The sequence below is a fragment of the Macrosteles quadrilineatus genome, unplaced genomic scaffold (genome assembly GCF_028750875.1).
Source record: "Macrosteles quadrilineatus isolate MER2022 unplaced genomic scaffold, UCM_ALF_1.0 Scaffold_1__1_contigs__length_201487025, whole genome shotgun sequence".
Taxonomy (NCBI): Eukaryota; Metazoa; Arthropoda; class Insecta; order Hemiptera; family Cicadellidae; genus Macrosteles; species Macrosteles quadrilineatus.
The window spans coordinates 100,014,247-100,032,743 of record NW_026542594.1 but is presented as its reverse complement, the minus strand read 5'-3'; the positions used below and the strand labels follow the sequence as shown (position 1 = coordinate 100,032,743).

The 18,497-nt window shown below is 38.3% G+C and overlaps 1 protein-coding gene across 1 annotated transcript in view; it reads right to left on the bottom strand.

Moving 5' to 3' along the window:
* LOC128996820 (ubiquitin-protein ligase E3B-like) overlaps positions 1-18,497 on the bottom strand; it is a 72,510-nt gene that overhangs the window by 41,980 nt on the left and 12,033 nt on the right. The window contains exons 5-10 of the mRNA XM_054422346.1: positions 15,213-15,440; positions 13,517-13,705; positions 13,042-13,233; positions 7,264-7,535; positions 6,366-6,520; positions 3,564-3,735 (exon numbers count right to left, since the gene is read on the bottom strand). Of these exons, the coding sequence (XP_054278321.1) occupies positions 3,564-3,735; positions 6,366-6,520; positions 7,264-7,535; positions 13,042-13,233; positions 13,517-13,705; positions 15,213-15,440 (1,208 nt within the window). The remainder of the gene's footprint in view (positions 1-3,563; positions 3,736-6,365; positions 6,521-7,263; positions 7,536-13,041; positions 13,234-13,516; positions 13,706-15,212; positions 15,441-18,497) is intronic.

Sequence of the window (18,497 nt, the reverse complement as noted above, 5' to 3'; positions counted from 1 at the left end):
TCCATACAAAATCATTGATAAAGGGTCACCTTGGGTGACACCTTCTTTGCTGAATAGTCTTTTACTAGTTCCAGGGATTATCAAGTCTGCATTGCATTGATAAGTGTTGTAAATAAATCTGGCAGCTCTAGGCCAATGTAACCTTGCTTGCCACAATGCATTTACTCTGTTAATTTTATTGAAGGCGTTATCAGCATCAACTAATATAATGCACCATTCATTTGTATTGTCAAATTTCTCATCCATAACAGTTTGCATAAATAACATTGCTTCTTAAATACTCTTCATTCTTCCTTGGCTGAGGATGTATTGCTCAAATCAAGAGGTGCAGGTTTACAATCCATTCTCACAAGTTATTCTGACACCATGTTAACTATTTAAGAAATAATAATTGTAAAGACTTCAGTAAAACTAATATGTATTGACTTTTAGAATGATTCACAACATAGCAACCACTAACATAAACAATAGTAATAATCAGCTGCTACAAATTCAACTAATATTAAATTTAACATATACAACAAATTGTAAATAAACTTCTGAACTTTAAATGTTAAAGCTTCTAATTTTATTTATATTTTCTAACTAAAACATGGTGTCAGTTGTATTTTGAAACCTAGAAGAAATAATGGAAGTATCTGGATTGTTTAGGTTGCCTGAACCTATGAGTTTTGAAGGAAATGTGAGTGAAAATTGGAAAAGATTTCGTCATAAGTTTGAACTGTACTTAATAGCTACTAGTCATGGTAAGAAACTTAAGGATGAAATTAAGATTTTAGGCGATGATGGCCTAGATGTACATAATACTTTTAAATTTGAAAATAATGACAAAGATAGTTTTGATTGCGTACTTGATAAGTTTGAATCTTACTGTTGTCCTCTGAAAAATGTCATATTTGAGCGGTTTAAATTCTATAGAATGAAGCAGAAAGAAGGTCAAGACTTCAGTAAGTTTGTTATGCAGAAATAGCAGCTAAATCATGCGAGTTTCTTGAACCTGACAATATGATTAGATATAGAATTGTCTTAGGTATAAGAGATAAAAGTACTCAAGAGCGTCTATTAAGAGATACAAAACTTGACTTGAAAAAAGCTATTGATTTCTGTATGATTGTATAGAGTAGCAAGGATCAATGTAGGACTATTGTAGAGCACAATGAAACCAAGCTTTCGGGGACTAAGTCGGATCCATACAGTGTATGTGTTGTTAATAATGTACCAAATCAAGAACTTTCGCGGAGTATTGCAAAAGAAAAACAGAACGATCTATGTAGCTTTTGCGGCTACAAACATGTTCGGGGTAAATGTCCTGCATATGGCAAAACATGCTCGAAATGTGATGGTAAAAATCATTTTGCAAAGGTTTGTAGGAGTAAAACTATAAAATCTCATGCTGTTACAAACGAGAAACAACACGATGAAGACTCTTGTGTGAGCGATGTTAGTTTAGGTTCGGTAAGCTTAAACATTAGTGGAGTGAAAGGTCAAAGTGAAAAATCTTGGACGGAACACTTGACTGTTGGTGGTACACAAGTTAAATTTAAACTAGATACAGGTGCAGAGATCAGTATTTTACCTGCTAGTTATGTACGGAAAATGAACATTACACACGTAAAATGTAGTTCTTATGTACTCTCAGCCTGGGGAGATGAAAAATTAAAAATCAAACCACTAGGTCTTGTGATGTTACAATGTAAAACAATTACAGGTGTAACTGCAGATGTGAATTTTGCTGTAGTGAATGTCGAACATGAACTGCCAATTTTAGGACTAAATGATTGTGTCAATTTAGGACTCATTAGGAGAGTGTCATTGATATGTTTGAATTTTAAGGATAAGGACGATGTTTTAACCGGCTACAAGACAGCTTTTGAAGGATTGGGACAGTTTCCAAGCACTCATCATATTCAGCTTAAGGAGGGTGCTATTCCACAAATTCGACAATCACGGAGAGTACCTTACAGTTTACAGGAAAAACTAAAGAAAAAGTTGGACCAACTTGAGGAAACTGGGGTGATTCGGAAAGTTGACAAACCTACAGCATGGGTCAATGAAACACATTGAAACACATTGGGGGGGAAAAACCCGATAAGTCTTTGAGAATCTGCATAGATCCGTTGCCACTGAACTAGGTGGTAATGAGAGAGCACTTTTTAATGCCACACCCTGATGATATTCTGGTAACAATGAGTGGTTACAAATATTTTACTGTTTTGGATCTTAAGGATGGGTTTTTTCAAATTGTTTTAGACGAGGAGAGCCGTGAACTGTGCACAGTCAGTACCCCATTTGGGAGATACCAATTTTGTAGATTTCCTTTTGGAATCTGCTCGGGTCCAGAATTATGCCAGAAAAATAACTATAAATGCTTTGGAAACCTGAAGGGAGTTAACATAGTACATGATGATATTATTGTAGGAAAAACGACATCAGAAGAGCATGATGTAAATTTAAAGAGAGTTTTGGACACAGCCCTTAAACTTGGAATTAAGTTTAATCCAAACAAGATGCAATTTAAGAAGAGCGAAGTTAAGTATCTGGGACACATAGTATCGGCTGCAGGAATCCAGCCCGACCCAGATTATGTAAAGGCCATAGTTGAAATGAACCCACCCACAGACAAGAAAGGGGTAATGCGGTGTTTGGGCATGCTAAAGTATTTACCAAGGTTCATACCGAATTTAGCAAAAATCACTGCATTAATTTTACATTTACCTAATACGTGTGGAATAAAAGTAACATCTTTGGAAAAGTAGCAAAAATTGTAGCTATAGCTACATTTCATTGTAGCTGTAATTGTAGCTAGCTACGTTTTCGGAACTGTAGCTGTAGCTGTAGCTAAGCTACTTTTTTGGAAATGTAGCAGTAGTTGTAGCTAGCTACATTTTAAAAGTAGCTTCCCCAACACTGCATAAAATACCTTTTATTTGATGTGCATATCAACCTTTGCTTAAGTTTACGCTTATATTTTCTTCCTAACTCTAGTGAGCGCCCCCTGAGGAGGTAGCATATAATTGCATTGCAAATTCAATGAATCTTTGAACAGCTGTCATTTTTTACTATGGTTTCCAATTGAGTTCGGGTTTGCGGCTATGTATTCTACTAACTAAAACCTTTAATATGATACCAAACTCGACCTATGCTCATATTTAAGATGTCCTTCTGACTCCTTGTTGGACGTCCCCATGATATGACAGAGAACTGATAGTTCCTACGAAAAGTAGATTTTTAGGTGTCCTGTTGATGTACCAAATCTTATTGATTTATCTGCTATCGTCCAGAACATATCAAACCTGTGTGGGACTTTATGTACACCCTATATATCTGATGAAAGCAAGAAACTGCAAAAGAGCTCAAACTGATTTGAGGACAAATAAATTCCAACCGAATTATAGATGTGTTAAATTGTAGCGTTCTATTTATAGAGTAATTTCTACTTCGACATATGACAATTATTTATACAAATTTAGGAATTTTTTATTGTGTCCTTGAGTACTGTGCTATTATAAAAATCTTTGCAACTTTTCTAATAATGGATATTTGATTGCAGTGATAATACTTACGTGACATAGTGAGTCATGCAGTCTGCAAACAGGATGAGGACGTTGAACTCTGGGGCTGAGCCTTTGGTGTTGATTGACAACAGGTTGAGGAAGGGTTTGAGACCACAGTGTGGCCCAAGTGATGCTAGGAACCTCCAAAGCTGGTAGAGGATTCTGTCTTGGTAACAGAGACCTGAGGAGAACACAAACATCACCATAACACTATATGGTAAACAACAAATGTTAACTTGTATTTGAGAACGTCCTCACTCAAATTTGAAAATGAAATTTACGCTTTATTCTCAGTTTTAAATGGTAATATTTGCATACTTTTTGTAACACTGATAAGGGCCAACAGTCTTAAACCGGTTACAGGCGAAATCTTGATGACATCACAATGAATCACAGCGATAATGTCCAAATGGCCGCGGGAGATGTTCATGATTTTTCCGTGACCGTGCTAAACGACAATGACGTTTTCGTGTCCACGGGAGTGGATGATAATGTCAAAACAGCAACGGGAGTAGTTCATGATTTTGTCGCGATCGCACTAGACGACGACAACATTTTCGTGACCCCAGGAGTTGGATGACGATATTTACACAGCCGCGGGAGATAATCAGATTTTTGTCGCGATCATATATGACAACGATGACGTTTCCGTGACTGTGGGTTGCGATGATGATGTCAACACGACCGTGGGAGACGATCATGCATTACCGCGATTGCGATGACGTTTCCGTGAACGCGGGAAGAGATGATAATGTCTACACGGCCAGCGGGAGATGTCTATAATCTTGTCGCGATCTCTATTTTGCTAGACGATGATGACGTTTTCCAGACGGCAGGAGTGGATGATGATGTTTACAGAACCGCGGGAGATGATAAGATTTTTGCTGAAATCACTGAAGACAACGATACACGACTGCGGGAGGGATTGATAATGACTACACAGCCACAGGAGATGATCATGATTTAGCCACAATCGTGCAAAACAACTATGACGTTTCCATGATTGCAAAAGTGGATGATGATGTCTAAATGGCTGCGAGAGATAATCAGAATGTTGCCGAGATCACGGAAGACCACACCTGTCAAAAGATGCAGAATTACTTGAGTGCCGAATGAATAAAAGGTCTACTGTACACCATTTGGTTAAGTTATGTATCTATTAGAATGTCGAGCATGATTTGTGTGAGGGTGTGGAGAGTTGTGTGGTACAAGGTACAACATTTGGCTAGGTTATCTACCTGTCAGAATGTCGAGCCTGAGTTGTGTGAGGGTGTGGAGAGTTGTGTGGTACAAGGTACAACATTAGGCTAGGTTATCTACCTGTCAGAATGTCGAGCCTGAGTTGTGTGAGGGTGTGGAGAGCCGTGTGATACAAGGTACAACATTAGGCTAGGTTATCTACCTGTCAGAATGTCGAGCCTGAGTTGTGTGAGGGTGTGGAGAGTTGTGTGGTACAAGGTACAACATTAGGCTAGGTTATCTACCTGTCATAATGTCGAGCCTGAGTTGTGTGAGTGTGTGGAGAGCCGTGTGGTACAAGGTACAACATTAGGCTAGGTTATCTACCTGTCAGAATGTCGAGCCTGAGTTGTGTGAGGGTGTGGAGAGCCGTGTGGTACAAGGTAAAACATTAGGCTAGGTTATCTAGCTGTCAGAATGACGAGCCTGAGCTGTGTTAGGGTGTGGAGAGCTGTGTGGTACAAGGTACAACATTAGGCTAGGTTATCTACCTGTCAGAATGTAGAGCCTGAGTTGTGTGAGGGTGTGGAGAGCCGTGTGGTACAAGGTAAAACATTAGGCTAGGTTATCTACCTGTCAGAATGTCGAGCCTGAGTTGTTTGAGAGTGTGGAGAGCCGTGTGGTACAAGGTAAAACATTAGGCTAGGTTATCTACCTGTCAGAATGTCAAGCTGCCTGAGTTGTGTGAGGGTGTGGAGAGCCGTGTGGAGAGCCGTGTGGTACAAGGTACAACATTAGGCTAGGTTATCTACCTGTCAGAATGTCGAGCCTGAGTTGTGTGAGAGTGTGGAGAGCCGTGTGGTACAAGGTAAAACATTAGGCTAGGTTATCTAGCTGTCAGAATGACGAACCTGAGCTGTTTTAGGGTGTGGAGAGCTGTGTGGTACAAGGTACAACATAAGGCTAGGTTATCTACCTGTCAGAATGTCGAGCCTGAGTTGTGTGAGGGTGTGGAGAGCCGTGTGGTACAAGGTAAAACATTAGGCTAGGTTATCTAGCTGTCAGAATGACGAACCTGAGCTGTGTTAGGGTGTGGAGAGCTGTGTGGTACAAGGTACAACATTAGGCTAGGTTATCTACCTGTCAGAATGTCGAGCCTGAGTTGTGTGAGGGTGTGGAGATCCGTGTGGTACAAGGTACAACATTAGGCTAGGTTATCTACCTGTCAGAATGTAGAGCCTGACTTGTCTGAGGGTGTGGAGAACCATGTGGTACAAGGTATAACATTAGGCTAGGTTATCTACCTGTCAGAATGTCGAGCCTGAGTTGTGTGAGGGTGTGGAGAGCTGGGTGGTACAAGGTACAACATTAGGCTAGGTTATCTACCTGTCAGAATGTCGAGCCTGAGTTGTGTGAGGGTGTGGAGAGCCGTGTGATACAAGGTACAACATTAGGCTAGGTTATCTACCTGTCAGAATGTAGAGCCTGACTTGTCTGAGGGTGTGGAGAACCATGTGGTACAAGGTACAACATTTGGCTAGGTTATCTACCTGTCAGAATGTCGAGCCTGAGTTGTGTGAGAGTGTGGAGAGCCGTGTGGTACAAGGTACAACATTAGGCTAGGTTATCTACCTGTCAGAATGTCGAGCCTGAGTTGTGTGAGAGTGTGGAGAGCCGTGTGGTACAAGGTACAGATCAAAGCCACCTTGGTAGTCTCAGGACTGCCTAGCTTGTTGCGCAACTGCTTAGCAGCATTGGCTCTGTTGGTCCTGGCTTCTAGAGCTCTCCTGCATAACAACATGTTGGTAAAATTATGAATCTTAAATTATTATTTTTTAGTTAAGGCTATTTGAAAGGGCACATTTATCATGAAATATTATCAATAGTAGGCTATAGGATGATTATTTCAGTGTTAGTTGGTTAAGTTGTCGTCATTATCATCAGCTAATAGAGTGGTGCAAACATTGACTGCAATAGCTTCGCCATCTTCAAGCAGAAGACAGAAGGCAAGTTTAATATAGACTGGATAAAAATTGTTAATTTGGACTCAACAAAATTATTACACTACCTTAATACCATCCTTTCCTTATCTGAGGTTGATTAATAATAACATTACTAATACTCTGATTACAAGTTACAGGATTATTTTATTTAATTCGTACAGTTCTTTATTTTACTTTGTTCTGCACAAACTATGGAAATACAGAAGCAACATATAGTGCTGAATGTACGACTCGAACCTCAAACTCATTTTCATAATTTTTCCATAAATACTTTTTTTCTATAACTTTGGTTTTATTCAGAGAAAAGTAGAGATTGTTTTAAGTCGTTGAAAATTACTCAATCTTTAATGGTTTATGATTTGCTTACTGTGTTATTTGTGGCTTTTGGACGTATAGGTAGCCAGTAAACAAACATTTAGCAGACATCCAAAATATTTGACCATGACATCAAAGGGTTAAAAATAATCTCAAACTTATCACCTAATTATGGCACAAAATAAAACAAGTTTATTTGTGATAGAACCTACTTGAAGAGGTTACTGCTTGGTGGAGGAGTCGGGGGAGGTGGTGTTTCTGGGAACTGGTCCAAAGCCTCGTCCAAGGCAGAGCCGAGCAGCTTAGTGACGATAGGTTGACTCCACAACAGAAACAGCTGTTCCTTGATATGTGGGACGGCGTCCTGGAGACCTGGGTCCAGTGACTGAGCGAACCACCCAAGCACCGGGTGCCAGTGGGTCAGATTGGACTGCTTAGTGGACACGTAATGTTGACAAGACTCCAACAACCGTGTCACCACCATCTGTTTGTGTACAACCGTTAGCTTTGAAAAAAGGTAAATTATAATTTTTATTATCCAAGGATCTTAAAGATCTTTCAAAAGATTTGGATAAAAATTACTTTATATAAAAAAAAAACACACCTTGTTGTTGCTTCACTGCCTATGCTACGACAAACCAAAATTTAATGGCAAATTACGATTATCAATTCAGATGGGAGCGCCACCTATATGCGTATTTTAACCCAAATATGAGTGAGGGATGAGTGTAGAATGGTGTGAAATGGTAAGTGTAGCTTTGTTACTGACTAAGAAAAGCTGTTTCATCAGTCAGGATCATTCATTTAAAGCCCAACGATCAGGAACAGCTGGGTTTAGTTTAAACCATCAAAAAGCTACTTACTTTTCTCAGGATCAAACCGGTGACCTTTTGTATGCCAGGCAAGCACTATAACCACTCAGCTACCCAGCCAGTACTACCAGCCAGTAACTGTTAACTACATTGTTAACTACATCCAACACCCTTAACCGATGTAATTCTAAAATTATTATAACTCAATAATGGATTAACACTACAAAAGACTCTTTTCCTGTGATGACAAAACATACTCTGGAAAAACCACACGCAAAGTAATAATAATTATTCAAAATGTTTCTCATCATAAATGTTTCTGACGTTTCTTCTAACATATGTCTAATTAATACCATATGTTATGTTTAATAAGTTCACTTTGTTTTTGTTTACATTCATTGTTATTTAAGTTTAATTTCGGAATACACCTATTTTATTTTAGACATCTTTAATTTAATATGTAACAGTTTCTCATTTTAAAACAGGGGTGCACGGAAGGAGCCTCCCCGAAGATTGTGACCATTACACGCTATGAAGGACATCACAATCAGGCGCACCCCGGGCAACGCTGACATGTCAGCGGCAAATCCTTCTACAACCGGACGACTTCGAAAAATGAATCTGCCTAAACGGTCTTTTTCAAGGCCATTAGTAACAATCTCGATTAATATCAAGAGACAAAGAAGTATTACTGTCTGATATGTGCAAAACGTACGAATGCGACTTCCTCCTTGTGCAAGAAACACACCGGGGCATTTTAAAACCTAGACCCAACATAGAGGGAATGAGACTGATTCTAGAGAGACCTCATGATCAATATGGTAGTGCTGTTTTTGCCAGGCCATACATTGACATCACCTCAGCTTCGCTTACTGAGATGAACAATACTGAGATACTAACGGTCAGGACACAACAGTACAGTGTCACCTCTTTGTATAAGCCTCCCGAATCTCAGTATGTATTTACAGAGCCTGATAATTTATGCTATGATGACATTAATTTCGTTTTGGGGGATTTTAATTGTTAAAGCATTGCTTGGGGACACAAAGAGACAAGTGAAAATGGGAAAAAACTTGAAAACTGGGCTGAGGCAAATGACCTGCAGTTCATACACGATCCTAAGCTCCCTTGCTCCTTTAACAGCGGTAGTAGATGGAAGAGAGGTTATAACCCTGACAACATCTTTGTGAGCAGCAGGATTGACTCTCAGTGTGAAAAGTCTGTAGGTGATCAGATTCCACGAACTCAACACAGACCTATAGTATGCACCGTTAGTGCTGTTGTTAAACCTGAAGTTGTTCCTCTAAGGCGCAGGTTTAATTTCAAAAAGTCCAACTGGATGGGTTTTAGGGAGATCATTGACAGAGAAATCGCCAATATCCCTCCACAACCTGATATGTATGACTCCTTCGTTAAGCTTGTCCAGCAGGTCTCGAGAAAAATTATACCAAGAGGCTGTTGAACCCATTACATCGCAGGACTCTCTGAAGAGGCAAAGCCACTGCTAGAACGATACCAAGGTCTCTTTGACAATGATCCCTTTGCTGAGGACACACTTCTAGCAGGTGAAGAGCTTATGTCAGTCATTGCTGAAAATCGCAAAACTAAGTGGTGTGATCTTGTGGAGAGTTTAGATATGCAGGTGAACAGCAGACGGGCCTGGAAGTTCCTCAAGAACATAAATGGAGATGCGACAAAACCAAAAGACAACTTTACAACAGTTACTGTCGATCAAGTCACTACCAACCTTCTTTTAAATGGCAAAACCTATGGAAGGAAATACCGGGAGCCTGTTGGGTGTGATGTGGCAAGTGAGAATCACTTCCTGGAAGAACCATGTCCGAGCTAACTGCAGTCATTACCAGCTTAAAGACTAATAGAGCTCCAGGTATTGACGAGATCAGAGTCAAACAACTAAAGAACCTAGGTAAAAATGCCATGCAATGGTTGTTGAGCCTCATGAACATGTGCATAAGCCAAATGCATATACCAAAGGCATGGAGGAAAGTTTGTGTGGCTGCACTGCTCAAACCTGGGAAAGATCCAAACAATCCTAAGAACTTTCGACCTATTTCTCTCTTATGCCACACATATAAAATATTAGAACGTCTGATACTCAATCGAATTGGCGATTTTCTGGAACAAAAGATCATTCCACAACAGGCAGGCTTTCGATCAGGCAAGTCTTGTTGTGGCCAAGTTTTAAACCTGACCCAGCACATTGAGGATGGGTTTGAGAGAAAACAGATCACGGGTGTCGTATTAATTTTGTATATTTAACAGCTGCCTACATTACCGTAAACCATCGAAGACTCTTGGGAAAAGTGTACAGTATTACCAAAGTGATTGAGCACAAGATCAGAAAATCGAGCTCGAGCCGAGCTTTTTCAATTTGTATATATATCCAATTGTTGTCAAGCAAATGTTATTAATTTGTTGATGGATTGTTACAAATAAAAACAGAAAACTTTTCCCATTCCCTACCCTTTAATTTATAAGTCTAAACGTATTGTGTAACCATGAAGAACATCATTCAATGCAAGAAAGACAACAAGTGTATGTGACTTGACTGACTGACTGACATTGTGACATCGGCAGACAACCAATAATTATAATTCAAGGTTAGTAGATAGAGACGTCTAGGCTGCTGTGGCAAGAATATTATTGTGGTGTAAACGTTATTGACAATAAAGTATAATGTTGGAATATTTTATAAATCATAAAAGTAACCTAAAACCCATATTCAATTGAGTGATAAGTTACTGCAAGGAAGGAACATCAATGGATCGGAATTTGGAATCGGAATGACGCAATGTCCACATTGGGTCTTGTCAGAAAGATCAGTTCCACTCCACTTCAGTACAGGCAGTGTTGCCAGATGGACAAAATTTTTTGTACTTTTACAACTACTGTAGTGGCAAAAACAAAGTATTTACTTTCCCAAAATTAACTACACATTTTTTAATGAGTTTACATAAACATTATTTAAATTAGTCAAACTATTAACTTTTGTTTACAAAATTAAGAGCTACAGCAATTTTATGATTAATTTTGCTGACATTCACCATAGTGTCAGCCCTACAAAACAGCTGTTTGACAAGAAAACAAAGCTGAGCTGACACAATGAATGAGCAGACCGACTAGTGGGAGAAGAGAGAGAGAGAGAGAGAGGGGAGATGGGTGATGGTGTAACAACACCAAATAATGGAGCGATATGTCACCGTCACCGTCAGTTTTAAATGTTTTTACTTTTAAGTGAATTTGTAACTTAGAATAAAATTGATTTTGTTTATTGGATGTTTAATAGAAAGTGAAATAAACATAGCCTATTCTGTTTGGGACTTTAATTGAGCAATTTTTAATCTGGTGGCAGCAACATGACAACAATGATTGTTTGTAGCATAACATAACCTAGAAAGTGGTGAGTTTATGCCAAATAGGCTATACCCGGCTACAGTGAAATGTGTTTTAATTTTTAATTAAGAGTTAAATTTGGGATTTTATTTCAATATAATTATAGGCCTACTACGATTTTGTTTGATATTTTTAGTCTTTCAGAGATGAGTGACTTAATTCTTATAAATGTTTTGATGAACTTATTATTTGTAATTACATTTATTTATCATAGAGAAAATGCTCGGCTCGGTAAAAGCTCGAGGCTCAAGCTTTTTTTCATAAGCTCGGCTCGGGCTCGGCTCGATTTAAAATCTCAGGCTCGCACACCTCTACCAAAGACTATCAGCTGACTTCAATGATAGGCACTTTTCTTCATAACAGGCGGTTTATCGTGTCCCTTCAAGGCAAAAAAAGTAGATGGAGGAATCAAAGAAATGGATTGCCTCAGGGTAGCGTCTTAGCCCCAGCTCTTTATAACATTTTACACTAACGACCAACCGTTGCCAAACGCTACACGTCAGTATATATATGCCGATGATGCGGCAGTGGCGGCACAAGGTAGGAGTTTTGAAGAGGTGGAACAGAAGCTGACTATGGCTCTAAATGAACTTTCCCAGTACTATGACGCAAATCACCTCAAGCCGAACCCTGCTAAGACCCAAGTTTGTGCTTTTCACCTAAATAATAGAGAAGCAGGCCGTGAGTTGAATGTGAGGTGGCGGGGAGACTGTCCTACACCCAAATATCTTGGTGTCATACTGGACCGCACACTGACATTTAAGGCGCATTGTATTGCGACAAGAGGTAAAGTCTCAGCGAGGAATAATATCATCAGGAAGCTCACCAGCAGATGCTGGGGTGCTAACCCTAATGTCCTCAGAACCTCAGCTTTAGTGCTCAGTGTGTCGGCTGCGGAGTACGCTGCACCAGTATGGAATGCATCGTCACATGCCAAAAAGGTTGACATTGCAGTTAATGACATGACTCGGATTGTAACTGGGTGTTTGAAACCAACCCCAGTACACAAACTCTGTCCTATCATAGGGATCGCCCCTCCATCAATCCGACGTGATGTCGCTGCCGACGCAGAAAGGACTAAGCAAGAGACAGATCCTCATTACCCATTACACGGCCACCAACCTGCAGAGCGACGGCTTCGGTCCAGAATGAGCTTTTTATCACGGACACGAGTCCTGGATGGATCACTCTCAAGCAATCGGGTGCAAGGTAGGAGGCCACGTTGACTAACCCTCCCATACCAGCCAGTGAGGAACTGGCTCCTGGTGGAGGCCTTCATTACACGGTGTGTAAGACCCTAAATCGAATTAGGGTCGAGGTATCAAAATGCAACACAAACATGCAGAAATGGGGTCTCTTACCAGACGAAGAAAACATCTTGTGCGCGTGTGGTGCTGTTCAGGATCCTGGCCATCTGCTGATCTGCCCACGCCTAGACCAGTCTTGCACATTTGATGATCTTTTACATGCAAATGACAAAGCCATATCGGAAGCTAATTTTTGGAAAAGCGAAGTCTGATTCCCGGACATGGAAAGAAAGTATCTTAAAACAAAGTTTTACCCATTGCAAGAAGCCTCTACCTTCTTTAAAGGCATAGTGTCACCTTAATATCTGATTAACTGGCTGATTTGCAAGCAATTTAAAAAATAAAACTCCCAACCCACAAAATTTGATCATTTGACCAAAAATAGCTGTTTAAGAAAAGATATTTTTCTCAGATGTTGAGTTTAGTAAAGTGAAAGTGACAATAGATCTCATCTTACTGTAAATGTTGGGAAGTGCATGATGTGCAGGGCAGTGTCTCGCTGCAGGTAGGCAAGGTGGATCAAGTTGGCCAACAGACACAGAGCGTAGTTCCCTTCTAGAGTGTTGAACACAATTCTCATATCTTGCTCTCCACTGAGGAGCTCCATGGCTCTAGGTAGGAAATCAGCTGACTCCAGTGTTGTCAAGCACTGACAAGAAATACAGTATTTTACATATCGTACAATGTAAAATAATACATTAGGCTTTAATTATTTTATTTTAATTAATTTAAAAGTATATTAATAAACATTATCAAGCTTACTCTTTAACTAGACTATATCAAATAAGAAATAAGGTAAGAAATTGTAGACATACACGTGTATAAAGTGTAAAGAGAGCAAAAACTGTTCGGCCTATTTCAGTTCATTTGGAACTTACTCTCAAAACTTTGCTAAGGTGTAATCGCTTAGGCAGGAGTAAATTTCAACTGACCTCGGGGGCCAGGTTGTTAAGGTGCTGCACCAGCGCAGGCACACTTAGGATGTGTATGAGGAACATGGAGACCAGCTTGTCTGAGAGGTTAGCAGAGATGAGGGGACGAGAGGCCAGAGTTAAGATAGCGGACAGAGACACATGCTTCAGACTGACCTTGGACCTTGCCAGTCCTCTCAGCAGCAGAGCCTACAAAGCAAAGACATTCAGTTAGCCACTAATAGCATTACCTAGGGAAGGGTAACAGTTCGAGTTGAGTTTTTTTAGTAAGCGAGGTTCAAGTGTTATACCAAAAATTTGAGATACTGAGGTGTTGAATTCTGGAAATGATATTATGCCTTTATAACTCTCATTTTACACACTAAACCTTATAATTAGATTATTTACATTGGAGATATAGGCAAATTATTTAAAATTAATTTATTATTAAGTAAATATTTACTTTTTGTATTAGTTTCAACACAGCCTTGTGATGAAAACATGGTTTTCGTAAGCACTTGTATAAAAAAATATTATATAGTCCTTTTGTACTTTAAAATTTAGAATTACATTACTTGCAATTAGAGGTCACGCAATTTTTACATACTGAAGGTCAACTGAAGGATCAATTTATTGGCCATACACATCAGGGATCAGTATTTATTATACAGCAATAGCAATAGTATTTAGGATGGACGTAAATCTAACTTCTGTTCCTATATGGACAGTAATCCAAATTAGGCTATCTTACTTGGATCTGTTGAGGTCCAAATCTTATAACTTGGCGTTTTTCCAACTCTTTCTTTTAATCAATCTACCTTCAGTCTCATTCTTTTCCCAGTAAAAAAAAAACACTTGTTCCCTTTAAATTTTGAATTTTTACCAAATTGTGCCTTAGTCACTTTTCTTTTTTTGTTATCTGTAAAAAATTTACAATCACGCGTAGCCAACGTCATGACGTCCAATACACAAGATAATCCCCTCAACTGGCAGGCTAACAGTACTACTAGTCAAACAATAAAAGAAGATCCATTTTCATAAGTATTTTTAAACATATTTTACAACTATCAGACTTCCTAATGTGGGACCGCAACCCCTAACCTTAAAATCTAAGAGACCTCTGTGTTATCCTAGATAATCGGTTGCCGAGGTAGTCTTGTAGCCAACGACCTCCGTTAATCGATAGTGTACTGTAGTTAAAATAATGACACAAATGTACTCATTGGATGAGATTAAATAAGGTTTGTATATTAAATTAGGATTTGGACCGTATTACTTTCAATCAATTGTAAATTTTTTTTTTATGTTAGTAGCTTAGTATCAAATTAATGCATTTTCAAAATTTTATCAATATATGCTAATAAACAAGCAAACTACAACAGTAGTAGACTCCCGGGTCCAGGTTTTACCATGAGTACTACAGTAATAGCTTATTCCCCATATGGGAAATTCGCTAAAAGGAGAACTGCGCCAATACAATCCCTAAAATTCATGTAGAAAAACATTTAAAATTTACTAGATTTCATTATCAGAGATAACAGTTGAAAAGGACTGACTATCTTTTACTACATGCCTTGATCAATAGTTATGTTTGCTTTGATCCTCTTGAAAAATACTTCCAGATCGTAACTGTTAGTTCAATGAATATATGCAGTTGACTCGGTCTATCTAGATCAACTGGTCATTAGTGACGCAGTGGTAATTGAAGTAAGTTAACCTTGAGTGTGATGTAGAAGCCCCTCATGAACAGGTGTCCCATGATGTTGGCACACAACTGTGCCATCCCCTGGCGTAGTGGCGCAACGGCCGATGTCCGTAGCAGAGCCCAAGTGTTGGTTGCAGTGAATGCAACCAGAGTGTGCAGCAGTAGCAGGATACTGCGAGTGTCTGAGGCTACGTCTGGCCGCAGATCCTCCAAGTAGTCACAACACTTCCATAAAATGTCCTACAACATTGCCAACATAAGTACTAATAGGCACCTCTCTGATGTAAATATCATCAGCAGGACCTGTGGTCCCGTTCTACACAAAGGAATTAACTATTTGGTTATATCTGTTTTTAATTCAGAACAGCAGATTTTTTAAATTCATCTATGCATTGGCATTAAACGTTTTATTAGAGGAACGGTCCAAACCCGAGTCATGTTACTTTCAAAAGTCAACCTTTTGTCATCAAGCTTAATGACAAATGGCATCGTGATCTGGTAACAATCTCGCTTAGAACTGAACCAGTGACCTTGACATTTGAAAGCGAGCACTATAACCACTCAGCCACCTAGAGCATTACACACATAAAGGTAAAATCTGAAGTGGTTTTTGCAAAAAGCGCCTAGTAAACCAATGTCACCTGGCAGCCTTTTTTATAAGCTATGATTTATATTTTAAATAAAAAGAGTTTCCAATAAATCAGCAAGCGTCTAAGCTATCACACCACCTTCCATTGGATTTACTTACCTTACTTCCGAGGCTACTGAAATCTTATGAGGTTTTTGCCTTGACAAATAATCACCTACATTCTCTTCTATCACCTGTCTATACTAAGGTAGACCGGTAGACCCCAGTCTGTAGATGTCTATTGTTAGGCCTCATTCACTTAGACCTCATTCTTATTCTTTCAAGTGTTCGACTACCTAGTTAACTCATTGCTTTCAAGTGTTCGACTACCTAGTTAACTCATTGAAATACAGTTTTAACGATTGAAGTCTATTCTCTCTTCCTCATTTGACCTGCCCATATTAGCATTTACTTTTGGCCAGAGCCACTATACCTGGGTGTTTATCTTATACCTATGTTCTTATAATAGGTGTATATTATACCTATACTTATGTTTATACCTATGTTTTTCTTAACTCTCTGTTCTTTCATGTCCTCCAACCTTCATTATCTTTAACTAATTCATATAGGCCTATTTTTTTCAGAATGCTATTCTCAAAATATAATAAGCTTTTTGGGCTTCACTGGTCAGTTTCTCTCCAGGTTTCTGAACCATAGGGTAGTACTGGGATAGTTATGGTATGGTGTAAATTGCTTTTGTTCTATCTTGAGCCATTTGGACTTCAGTTTTTATAGAGACTAATATTGCACAATTTACCGGTTTGAATTTCAATTTACAACCAAGATTTTGGTATATCAACAGACAGACAATAAACATTAAGAAAAACTAACTATCAACAGTTTACTAATAATCAAGTTTTTCAGTTCTTTGAAATAAAATCTACAACACGTTGTCTTAATTCATTATGTTTTAATTGAGTGTTGAACACACAGTAAGAAACTGCCATCGCCGTAAATTTTAATTTTCTGTTATTTTTAAAGCAAGCTATAAATTATCATCACCACAATTTTGAAAACCAAACAAACAAAAATTAAGTAAAATAAAACGATTCATTTAATTTTTTTTTTCATTTTCATTGAGAATCGATTTATTTAACTCCTCAAATAGTGTTGAGTGATTAAACTGCTCTTCCCTGTGATTTTCCTTATCATTAACACAAATTCCTTCATTACCACATTTTCTTTAACCTCAATGCCGAGAGAACATTTGGAACATTTGCAGTTCCTCACCAAATCCTCCTCCTTCATGTGTTTAATTTCAGAGGGGCTCAGCTGCACACATTTAAAATTATAGATGCACCACAGGGATATCTGGCCATGTTTGGGTAGAGTGGTGCTGAAAGGATATTACCTTGACCGGATGGCTGTGGCTTGGCGGATTTGCGTGCGTTAGGCCTAGATGCAGCAGAGGGTGTATGTTAGGGAAGATGAAATAAATTATGCTATTTTATAACTTGTTATATTACAAACTGTATTGTATTTTTTGTTAATATTTTGTCATTATTAGTTTTTTAGAGAGGTCCTTCACCTCAATAAAGAAGGATTTCCATTAATTCATTCAATGTTTATGTATTATTCTTATTGTAAATTTTGTTAGGATTTGAAAAATTACCTTTATTTTAACAGTAACCTTAAAAAGCCTACATATGTGTATTTGTGAGGCCTACATGTAACTTAATTCTTATATGGTAATTTTAAAAAAAAATCTTAATTTATCTTTTATCCTCTTACTGCTTGAGTTAGGAACCTCAAATAGACATCATTCAATAACCATTATCATGTAGTTTGACAGATGATTTTATTTAAAACTCTTTTTAAAATATTGTAACTATCTTACAGTTAGGAGTCATGTTAATTACTACATTATACCAAATTCAAAGGTTAATATTCCGAATTTCCAACAGCACAAGACTCAAAATATACAAACATTATGCTTCTCTTTACAAAGATTAATAATGTTTTAAACAATCATATCATCTTATAAATTCATATCAATACTTCTTTAAGTTACAAAACTTTGTAATAAGTTAGTATTACTATGATAATTTGTAATCACCAAACAAATTTTTTCATAAAACTAAATAGATTTTCATACAAACTTACTTACTTTAGTTTAATAAATAGTAAACAGTTGTATTGTTGGTAATGATGTACTTATGGAAAGTATATATCATCACTAGGGCCTAAAGTGACTCTTTTTGACCCGAGGTCAAGCTTTACGATCGAGGTGAAGACGAGGTCGGAAAATAAGCAAGGGTTAAAAAGTCACATTTTACCCGTGTGGTGAACTATATTTTTCCTACAGTCACCCGACAAAGTTGGCTTCCTTGTACTGTTTATAGTACAGAAAGCTGCTAATTGCTGCATATTTATACTTTGCCGTACGGTTTATACTTTGTCGTACGGTTTATACTTTGCCGCACATCAGGATTCCAACTAAACAACACAAAACACACACACATTCTTACATTTCTTGCCGAGGAAAAATAGCGGAGTGATACGGACCGGGTACTACTTTCTCTAGGGCACCTATTTGTGTTGCTAGCTGAACTTAAAAACGTGTTGTATAGTGTTTGAAAGACTAATTATTTATATGCTTAATAAGTTAGTGACTGTAGGAAAAATATAATGTGTAACACGAGTGCAAAAGGCCTTTACTGCACTCGAGA